This window comes from Lepidochelys kempii, chromosome 15 (genome assembly GCF_965140285.1).
Source record: "Lepidochelys kempii isolate rLepKem1 chromosome 15, rLepKem1.hap1, whole genome shotgun sequence".
NCBI classification, from domain to species: domain Eukaryota; kingdom Metazoa; phylum Chordata; order Testudines; family Cheloniidae; genus Lepidochelys; species Lepidochelys kempii.
The window spans coordinates 31,255,495-31,266,955 of NC_136394.1; the positions used below are offsets into that span (position 1 = coordinate 31,255,495).

Below are 11,461 nucleotides of genomic sequence, written 5' to 3' on the forward strand. Positions count from 1 at the left end.
CCCTTTAACTACATTAGCTTCTAAACCAATTTAATTAAATCAAGACAGTTTTCTTGCGTTGACAAGGCCTAGATGTCACCTGGATCTGATCTCACATAGACCAGGGCTGATTAATCTGGGTGGAAACCCAGCCATTCCCTTAAAAGTGTGTTTTCTTCTTTTTAGGAAACAAGAGAATATGAAGTTTCAATATAAAGACAGTGATACGAGAGTCTCCAGATGTGAACTTAATTCACTCCAATAGAACTTCCTCAGTAACTAATCCAGAGACCATGTGGAGTTTAATTGGAATCCTGGACCTACTGTTGTCTGTCCTTTTGCCTCTTTATTGATGATTTAACTGTTTTCTTCACTGTATTTATTCTATTTAACTTGAGATAGGTGTGTTCAAAGTGTTACCAGCAGGCTGTGCTCCGCTCCCTGGGTGTACCCAGAGCTCTAAGGACCAGTGCAGAGCTACCAGTCCACACATGAAGGTGGGGAGGGTGCCCCATCCCACAGCAGCGACAGCCTCCAACTCTGCACCGGCCACATGCAAAGGGATTTTACGGTTTTTGTGTTGTTAAAAATTAAAATGTCTTTATGCGAGATCCTGCAGCTAACTGCCAAGAGCTGGGATAGACACAGAGCTTGATTCCTTGGTATTATACATAGAGAGTCTTCCTGAGCACTGTACTAAGCTTAACTACTGCCCACACATTTCCGGTTCTCCTAGAGTTTGATCAGGCATCTGGTGCTATGCTCTCTCCGACTGAAAGAGCAGTGAGCAGAGGGAGCAGCCTCTCTCCTGGGGCCCATCTCAGGAAAGTTGCCAGGCAGGTACTGCATGATGCCCTCGGGTGTCTGGGGAGAAAGGGGAAGCAGAGACCAAACAAGCAAGTTACATGCTACTTGCTTGGCCCAGTTTGTTTTTAACCCTGCAGAGGCACATACAAGAACATGTGAGCTGCTGCAGAGAAGCCTTAACATGTGCAACCAACGATTGCTGAGCATATCAACCCCGGTCTGAGAGACCTTAGCAGCATTGCAAGGGGACATGGGTAAAATCTTCTAGGGCAGTGTTACCACTACACTGGGAACAAACAGGCTTGCATGTCTTCTGCTCACACCTGGTATTGCTCTTTAATAACATTTACTGTGGCCATTGTGAGGAATATCCAGTCTCTCTCAAAGTCTGAGTTCACCTTTTGCCCACTTTACAGTAAGTATCTCAGGGTAATAACGATGGAATACAGGATCCTATCACATGCTCTGGTTAATTTTGGAGCATTCGCCCTTCAAGATTACAGTGCCCTCATGCAACTGGAAGAGTCCACTGTTCTTCTGGAATAGCTGCTCTGGGAAGGGCCGGTGGGGTGATCAGTTAGCCACAACTCTGCATGGGAAGAGCCAGAGTCAGTCCTTCCTCCCATCTTTCCGGAGCATGCAGAACTGGCAGAGTGCATTAGATCGGATCTCAGCACCATGGGAAGACTTTATGGCAGCAACCAAACCACCATGTTCCTGTCATTCCAAACCTAGTCCAGGGTTCGTGGCAGAAAACAGGGTCCAGTCAGCATTGTCCACTAAGAGCTGCACTGTCCAGCTTGGAGCTAAGGATGGGAAATCACCTAGATTTGCACTCCGCTTGCGAGTCAGGCATTGGGCAAACCCCACCTGGAGAAGAGAGAAGGGAGCAGTGGGGTCATTGTAGGGAAGAAAGTCAGGTAGCAAACCTTCCCTGACTGCAGCATAGGAGCCCAATCACTGGAGGAGCATAGCAGGCAAAATAGAGCCTTTAGTAGCCACTTCCATCTTGATCTAACCCTGTGACAACTGGACTTCAATCACCACATTCCTATTCTTTGGTTCTGGAGAATAACGTGTTCGCACTTAACAAAACGAATGCTCAAATGTTTTCTTGTCATGGAAACATAAAGATTCACACAAGGTGCCATTGACAAGTTACCAGTACTTCCCTTTCACAGAATTGGCGGTCACACCGGGCCATTCCTGCTACCATCGGAGGAACAGCACCGTTGAGGTCTCTTTGGCTGCTGGTGTCTTTTTTCTGTCTTTGTGGAATGGCAGTTATAACCAGGAGGGTGTTTTCAAGTCCGTTTTAGTTTAGAGACGGTTAGGGCATCTCTGCAGTTGTACGACTGAGACATTCGATTTTTTTTCCTTTGAAGAAAACAATCAGCGGAATGTGTTTTTGTAACTTGCAAAGGTTAAAAAAAAAAAAGAAAAAAAAAAGAAAAAAAAAGGTGCCAGAAAGGTACCAGGCGTTCATTTCTGTTCATACATGTCTGTTTTTATAAGAACAATGTGAAAATGGTTGGAATTAAATATTTTTGAACATGATACAGGACTTCCCTGGGAAGCTCTGGAATTTAGTGTAACCTTAATACAAATTGTACTATATTTTTTAAAGGTTGAAAATAAGTTTAACAGAAATTTGAGCCACAGAATATGCCTGTGGCTCAGCCTGTATTACGTGCTGCGTACACTTCAGTGCTATCTGCCATGTGGTCTGCAGGTCTCCATGGTTACACACACAGGCCCTTACATCGTCACCTTCTTGAATGAGTCGGATCGGAAATGCGTGAATGGTGCAGAAGATTCCCCCTGGCCCGAAGCTGTGAAGATTGATGTGTTGGGTCCATCTCACCGTATTTTCGCTGTGGAGTTTTTCTCCAGAAAATGGGCACAGGTTATCCCCTGCAGCATATGAACCTGGTGGCTCTCTGGGGCGCCTAAGGGCTAGATTCGAGTCCCTCAGAAGTCGCTGGGATGAGAGTTGGCTCTCTGTGTTCTCCAAAGCCTGCCCAGCCCCAGTGGGTCTTTAGTTTCCTTTAGATTTGGTTTTACAAACTATTGAGACGCAAATCTCCTCATTTCCCCTTGAGAAGAAATACAGGAGCAACTGCTCCTTCGATTTTCACTCTCATGAGCTCCTGTGTATTACCACACGATCAGGGCAATGTGCTGTCCTCTTTAGAACAAGCCTGCTGTGCGACAGGGCAGGCGGATGGATGGCGGGTAACCAGGAATGGAAGTGATTCCTAATTTAGTTACTATTTCCTTTCTATACATACATAAATATGATAGGATGGAGAGGTGGAAGGCCTCATGGCTGCTCACTTTAAAATGCCTTCCCTTGCCTCCTGCTGTGTTACTTTAGTGCATTATTTAGCATATTATTAAACCAAGCCTTCCGAGCAAGAGACCCTACCAGACGCATCTGTTTTCTGGGGCACAGAGCCTCTGCATTGGTGGTCTGGGCTCATCTGGATGCAGTTTTCATGGGCTGAAGACTGGGGAGAAATTTCAACCCTGCAGTAAACAGGCCCCACTCGCAGGGAAGAGAAGGGGGGACACATCTGCTTCCTGGGCTGGTTTGGCCGTGGATCTTTTACTGCTGGTGCCATTACCTAAGAGGCATTTGCACTTTGTCCCAGGGCAGAATGAAAGCAAGTGGGAAATGAGGCAAACGCCCTTGCCTTATTCATGGATGAAAACAACAGACTTTCTCCGGTCTCCTCACTAGCATTTCTGTTGAACATCACAACGTCCTGCCCCATGGGACAGGGTCAGGGAAACACCCCTCAACCGTGGAGACTGGCTCCGTCTGGGAGTCAGTATGACCAAAACCATCCAACCCCGTGGGATCAGAGATTTGCACTAGCCCTGGCAGAGTCCAGGACTTTCTTCTCAGTTGAGCTGAGACTCTGGTCTGGGTGCAGAGCTCAGAACATCTGCCGGTGGAGCACATACTCCATGAGGTCTGTGTTTCCGCTGTCAGCGGTCAGGTTCCAGACTCTGTCTGAACATACAGGATAGAGATCACTGACTGGGAACAATGCCAAGGAGCCATTCTGGAGACAACTCCACAGGAAGACCAGAAGGGTCAGAGGAGAAAAATTTCAGAGTAGCAGCCTTGTTAGTCTGTATTTGCAAAAAGAAAAGGAGTATTTGTGGCACCTTAGAGACTAACAAATTTATTTGAGCATAAGCTTTCATGAGCTACAGCTCACTTCATCGGATGCTCACGAAAGCTTATGCTCAAATAAATTTGTTAGTCTCTAAGGTGCCACAAGTCCTCCTTTTCTTTTAGTGGAGATAAAGGAGATTGACTGTCCTGAGGAGTTTACTCATAAATTTTAAGGCCAGAAGGGACCATCATGATCATCTGGTCTGACCTGTTGCACATTGCAAGCCACAGAACCTCACCCACCCACTCCTGTAATAGACCCCTAACCTCTGGCTGAGTTACTGATAGAATCCCTTCTTATTGCCCTCAACTCTGCCATAGAGTTCTCCTTGTGTTCTTTTGCTTCCCGTATCAATTTCTACAATTTCTAGCTTTTAATTTTATATTCATCACAATCAGCTTCCTTTTTGCCATTTCTAATTTATGTGTTTTTAAAAAATTATAGCTGCGTTCACCGTCTCTCTAACCCAGGCTTGTTTGTTTTTTAAACAGTGCAGTCCTTTCTCTCAGGTGTGGCTTTGTGGGCATCCGGTAAAATGCTCCTACAAAGTTCCTAATTATCATTCACATTTTCCGGATTATCATCTTCTAGGTGATTTGGCTCAGAATTGTTTTCAGCTTTGTAAAATTGGCCCTGAAAGCTGGAAACATGAGGAGTAAGCATGTGGCAAGCAGTACGTTCAACACAACTGTTCTCCTAAGGGCAGAATGACGTAGGATACTCTGCCACCTGAGCCAAAGTCCGTCCAAGTCAATGGAAAGACTCCCACCAACTTCACAGAGTTTTGGATCAGGCCCTTAAAGCATAATGTTGACTAGGGAGGGATAGCAAAGTGTCTAAGGCAAATTCCACCAGTCTAGATTTTTTTGCTGTATTCACGTTGGTCCCCATTTCGTATGTTCACAGTTTCAAAAACAAAACCCAATGTGGGACTGGATGGAAAAAGGAAAACATTTTCTTATATAATTGTTTTTTGTTGCTCAGGGGGCTTTAAAGGGAGAAGAGGCGCATATGCAGAACAGGGGAGTTCTAATGCACAGCTCACAACGTTCCCTGCACGCCAGCAGGGACAGGCCGAACCCGAACTGTGCCACAGGTTTACGTAGCGTTGTCGCTACTCGTGCACATCTTTACAAGTGGTTTGCATGCAGTACAGCTGTATCACAGCTGTTCACCTGGCTACGATGCCTCCTGGCTTTTTTCATCCCAGCCATCAGAATATCCTCCTTGTGTTCACATGAACAATAATGGATTTGTAGGGCGACATACTGTATATTTTTCATGCTATTTTCTTGAAGGTAAACTACAATTTCTTAAATCTTAAATCTTATTCTTAAATCTGAATATGGATGAATTTACTGTGTTAAGAGAAGCATTCCCGCAGTCATAACTCTCCCTCCATATTAATGTACAAACGTCCTTCAGCTCTGTCTGTGGTACTGTACTCTGAGTGCAATAAATTCCTCATTTTGCGTCAGGTCTGACCTCTCCTCATTTGTACAACTGTTGAGAATAACCATTTGCCCTTCTCATGCCTCTTTCATCTGAGGATCTCAAAGTGCTGGATGAATATTAATGAATTAAGTCGTACAACCCCTGTTAGTAGCTACTTTGCTATCCCATGTTTCACAGATAGGGAAACTAAGGCACGGACACATTAAGCATCTTACTCAAGATCACCCAGCTGGGAATAGAATTCACGTGTCCTGTCTCCTGGTTCCGGGCTCTGATAACTAGGCACTGGAATCCATCCTATAGCTTCTAATAAGTGTGGACAATGGGAGTGTTGTCGCTGCTTTTGTAAGTTCGTGCTTTGTGACTTCTTTATTGTCGGCTGGCTTCCAGGTTTGGTAAAAATACTCAGCCCTACACCCTGAAACATAATGAGCCTTGTGGGAGATGGCCCTGCAACTTGGCAGGCAGAATAATGGAATAGCTGATACGGGACTTGAGTAACAAAGAATTAAAGGAGGATAATATAGTTAATGGGCTTATGGAAAAGAGATCTTGTCAATCTAATCTGATATCTTTTTTAATGAGTTGACAAAGCTTGGTTGATAAAGATAATAGTGTTGATGCAATAGAGTTCTGTAAGGATTTGACTTGGTACCACATGGCATTTTGATTACTAAACTAGAACAATACAAAATCCACCTGGCACATGTGAAATGGTTTAAAAACTGGCTAATTGATAGGCCTCAAAATGTAATTGTAAATGGGAAATCATCATCAAATGGGGTCCCACAGGGATTGACTCTTGGCCCTCCACTGGTTAACGCTTTTCTCCATAGTAATGTTTGCAGATGACACAAAACATCGGCACAATGACAAATAATGAAGAGAACAGCTCATGGATACAGAGCAATCTGGCTTGGCTGGTAAACTGGGCACAAGCAAATGAAGTTTGTGTTTTAATCTGGAACTAAGAATGTACACCATACTTACAGGACGGGGGACTCTCTCCTGGGAAGCAGGGACTCTGAAAGGACTTGGGGGTCATGGTGGAGAATCAGCTGAGCATGAGCTCCCAGTGCGAGTTTGTGGCCAAAAGGGCTAATGCGACCCTTGGACGGATAAACAGGGGAATCCTGAGTAGTAGGACAGTTATATTAACTCTCTATATGGCACTGGTGAGACTGCTGCTGGAAGACTGTGTCCAGTTCTAGCGTTGGCAGTTCAAGGAGGATGCAGATAAATTGGAACAGGGTTCAGAGAAAGGTCACAAGAATGATTAAAGGATTAGAAAACCTGCCTTATAGTGATAGACTCAAACAGCTCAATCGATTTAGTTTACCGAACAGAAGGTTAAGGGGTGGCTTGATCTATAAGTACCTACACAGGGAACTGAAATTTAAAAATAGAGTGGTCTTAATCCAGCAGATACAGGTATAACAAGATCCAATGACTGGAAGTTGAATGTAGACACACTGAGATTAGAAATACGGTGACCTGTGTGTAATTAACCATTGGCTCCGGCTACCAAGGTTTATGGTAGAGTCTCCAACACTGGCAATTTCTCAAAGCCAGATTGGCTGTTTTTCTAAAAGATCTGCTCTAGTTCAAACAGGAATGAGCCCAGGGAAGTCCTATGGCCTGGGTTATGCAGGTCAGATTTAGGTGATCACAGTGATCCCTTCTGGCTTTGTAATCTATCCCCCAAACGTGACATGTCTGACTGCATTGCACCCAGACTGTACATCATCACTAGCCTGGCTGAATTACCAGTGTGGGAAGGCAGGAGGCCCAGGGGATTGGGACAGAGGAAAGGGACGTTGTGCAGTTGAAAGTTATTAGTGTTCGTTACACACGGATGTGCTTGACACAGTACAGGACTGAATACGGACAGCCCTTGCCCCACAGTGCTTGGCATGGTTTGCGAGGAACGGGGGGTTGGGGAGGAGTTTGGGATTTGACTGGTAATGTTGGTAGTTGGGTTCCAGAGTCCTCACACTCACAAGAGCAGGATTAGAGCAATCAGGGTGCCGGGGAGGAGAACTCTGCCCCTTGGCTCTCTGGACCCTGGCTAATTCCCAGGCCAAGGATATCTGGGGCCTGGCCAAAGGCTGAGGATTTGGTGGAGGCTGCCAGGGAGCCAGGCCAGGGAGGGTTTCTGGATGCTCTTTCTTGGGGTTCCCCCCTCAGCCCCTGGCCTGAGCTCCCACAGGGCTTGTGGCCTGTCACAATCTCCCAGCCAGTGGAGGGAGGTGGGTGCCTTGGGCACCGGGGCTGGAGGAGAGCAGGGAAGCTTGGCTGATGTCAGGGAACTCCCAGCCCCAGACAGTGAACATGTCCCAGCACTCAGTGCGGGGCAGCGGGAGGGGGCTTGGCTTCCGACGAGGCGGCCGAAGGGTGATTCCTGCTGGGGGAAGGCAGAGCGTTCATCCCCAGTGCAGCACGCCACAGGCCAGGCTGCTGTGCTGGTCCCAAGGATCACGACATCAGGTGGATCTCAACGTCGGCTGGACCGCAGGGAGCCGCTGTGTCCTGTCAGTGAGACCATCAAGGGAAATCGATGGGGCAGCAGCGTTTGGGTCCTGGGATCTCAGACGAACGAGAACAAATGGGCCTAGTCAGATGCGCACGTCCCTCCCCAGCAGGAGGGGGCCTCCCATTCGACCCCCTCCCCCAGCAATGGGTGGCTACGGCTCTGATAACTAGGAGGGGTGGGGGGCTCTCAAGCACACAGAACCCACACGAGGGATGAGGGAACCCAGCAAGCGCTGTCCTTACAGCCACCAAATGTCCTCAGCAGCTCAGCCTAGCCCTGGCCCTGAGCCCTGGCCCGTCCCGCCAGCGTGAGTGGGATTCCAGGGCTGTGTGGCTCGATTCCTCCCGCTCCGGTGGCCCTAGGGCTAGGATTCCTTCTCACAGGCTGGGTCTCTCCCAAATCTGGCACGGTCCGTAATTTCTGCCAGTCACTGCTGGCCAGAGCCTGCCACCTTCCCCCAGGCTGAGTGGTACCAGGCTCCGCAATGGCTGGTTGGCCCCCGGGGGGAAGGCGCTATCGAACATAGCCACAGAACGAGGGGCAGGGCCTGGTCAGGCAGAGAGGCTCTTTGGAGGGGGAGGGAAATCCCATCGCACCTGGAGAAGGGGTGTGGGTGTCTCAACTGCAGGGACTCTTCCCCTTCCCCACCAGAAAAGCAGCCGGGCTCAGAGGCTTCGAGGCAGCCAGAACAATGGCAGCCAGTTTCTCCATTACACCTCAGCGTCACCTCATCTTGCCAGAGCCCCGGCCTAGCCCCTACCGCTCCTCAGCAGGCTTTAGCTGAGTGATCTGTTGGGGCAACAGCTGCACATGGCAGAATTCCAGGTATCGCTCTGACTCCCAAATCCGGCTCTTGAGGTCAGTGTCTGGAGGCACTGAGGTGACCCAAGGGCCTGGCTACGAAGCCACTGCTCTCTGATGCACAGCTTGGACAGCACATGCTGCCCACGTTGACTCTCCCCCACGTGCTGCAGAAGTGCCTTCCCCCCCATTTTGGAGTGGCACTAAAATTCCTCCTGCCTGCGATTCCCATCCGGCCCCATACAGCCAAGCGAGCAGCTCTCCCGCTCAGTCTCCAGCTCCCTGGGTCAGTACTGTAGCGGGGAAGTGAGGGCGTTGCTGTTATTTCTCCCCCTGCACAAAGTGCCCCAACGTACCAGTCACAGAAACACAGGCCACTGTTCCTAGTGCAGAGTGGGGCACCAGCTGGGCTCCTGCCTGTCTACCTCTCTGGAGAGCCCTGAGGCAGGGCACACCGGGGAGTTACAGGTGTGTGATGTGTAGCTTCAGCCCCAGAGCAGCAGCCCTGGCTTCCTGCCCCCAGAGCTGGCTCCCCCTGCCCGGAGCTGCCCCAGACTCTGTGGAGTTGATTACATGGACCGTGTGTGTGCAGGAAGGGCAGATGTTCCTGCAGCAAGCTGGGTGCAGGCTGAGCAGGTGCTGGAGGTCTGACGGCCCGCTGCCCGTGGCTGGGGAGGGTGAGGAGGCCCGTGGCTGGGGAGGGTGAGGAGAGCAGCTGCATGCCTGGGTCGAGCAGGGAGTGGCCGCCCCACCTCCAGGCTGGAGAGCTGCCTGCCAATACTGCAGTGCCGAGTGCGCACAGCCCGTGCTCCCCGGCCGTGTGATCGGATTGTCAGGCAGCTCACGTTGGTCGCCTGCTGGCTTGAGTTGCCACATTAGAGCCTGCGGAGCGACTTTCTGCTGGGAGTGACAGACTCAGATGGAAATCGATTGACCTTATCACTGGTGCAAACGAGCCCAGGCTGGCGGAGGCCGTGTGGCCATCATGGGGAGGGGGCCGACACACCGGCTCCTGCAGCCACCTCTGCACGGTTCTGCAGCCCCTTGCGGGAGGCGGAGGGATTGAGAACGCAGGTGTTCTGCTCACCCTGGGACCACACGCTGCTCCTGCCTGATGAGCGGATTGTCCCCTAGCCCCCATCGTCTGCTGGGTGCTGCACAGGGCCCCATGAATTGAGAACCTGGATCTAACCCAAGAGTGCTACGCCTCCCAGTGCCCCACACCGCAGGGAGCTCACTGCTCACCCCCATTAGTCCTCAGCCAGCTCGCAGGTTCTCCCCCTTTTCACTAAGGGGCTTAAAGCATTGCTGGCCCATTTTTGCCCAGATTCCTGCCTTTACCTTCTAGCTAACTGCTTTCCTGCTCCTTTTCATGCCAGGTCATGACCCGGGCCCTGGCCATATGAAGCGGCTGGATACTCCCCCTGCATCCAGGGGTGTCTGTGAGCAAGCTCTCAGGCTTGGGCTCCTTGCATTTTGCGTGCTGCAAGCCAGGAAGATGGGGGAAGGATCTGTGTGCAGGGCCCAGCAGTGAGTGTAGCTGAGTAGATGGGATTCTTACATCAGTAGGGCCTAAGAAATCACAGCCTTGGCTGGGCTGTGCTTCCCAGCCAGCGAGAGGGGCTGACGCCAAGTCAGAGCTGCTTGGCAAGAGCATTATTTATTTGGATTTACATACAGCATTAAAGCAGTACTGGCCAAATAGGTTCATTTATAATTACTCATAATCCTCTTCCAGCATTTACAACCCTCCAAGTTGTTGGGTATTTAGTGCTAATCTGCAAAGGGGCAGCATATTGCTCTGGTCCAAGGCCCATTTCTCTGCTCACCCAGCCCCTCAGCTCTAACGTGCTGACCCATCAGCTGCAAGAGTCCATCTGTGTCAGTGCATCTCAGTCCTGACCCACAGCCCCCACTGCCATGCCAGAGATGGGCTCCCACCCACAGCCCTGATGATGCAGCTCATTCCCCAGGCAGGGCCGTCCCTACTATTCCCGTCCTGGGGCTCCCCCACCCACAGCTTTGCTGATGCATCACCATCCTAATACACAGTCCCCACTATTCCAGTCAGGAGCCTCCCACACAGAGCTCTGCAGATGCATCTCAATCCCAACTCACACGTTCTGCAAACCTCTCCCTGTTCCAGCCCTCGGCTCCCACACACCATTCTGCCAATGCACCTCAATCCCAAACCACAGCCCCCCTGCTATTCCAGTCTTGGATCCCCTGCCCACGGCTCTGCTGCTGACCCCCCAGCAATCTCCTGAGCTGGGAACAGATACTTACAGATAACACAATCTGCACATTTTATCTGGAATTTACAAAATGATGGCAGAGACCTATTTCCTCCTCTCCCTGCTCTGATGATGGTGCTGGAAGGACGTAGCATCATTAGCTACCAATTCTGCAACCTGTCCTTTGCTCTTCTTCCATGCAGCAGTGCCGAGATCCACAGCTGAGTCCCCCGGGCCCTATGGATACCTGGGGTGGATGGCCCCAAAGTCTATGATGGTGAGACCATCCAGGACATTCCCATGAGGCGTGAAGGCCACTTGGGAAGATCAGGCTGCGTGGGGCTTTGACAAGGTGTACTTGTTTATATGCTGTAGCTACAAAGCAGCATAAATTGGCTCAGACTCATCAGGTCGCATCCAACGTTTGCCCCCATGTGGCCTTATCACCGCTACCCAGCCCACCT

At 50.0% G+C, this 11,461-nt stretch overlaps 1 protein-coding gene across 2 annotated transcripts in view; it reads left to right on the plus strand.

Annotated features, from left to right (window-relative positions):
* Positions 1 to 5,451, plus strand: part of SEZ6L (seizure related 6 homolog like) — a 150,694-nt gene extending 145,243 nt beyond the window's left edge. For both annotated transcript variants that reach the window (XM_073312323.2, XM_073312324.2), the window contains exon 17: positions 166 to 5,451. In XM_073312323.2, the coding sequence (XP_073168424.1) occupies positions 166 to 195 (30 nt within the window). In that variant the 3' untranslated portion in view covers positions 196 to 5,451. The remainder of the gene's footprint in view (positions 1 to 165) is intronic.
* The last annotated feature ends 6,010 nt before the right edge of the window (positions 5,452 to 11,461 follow it).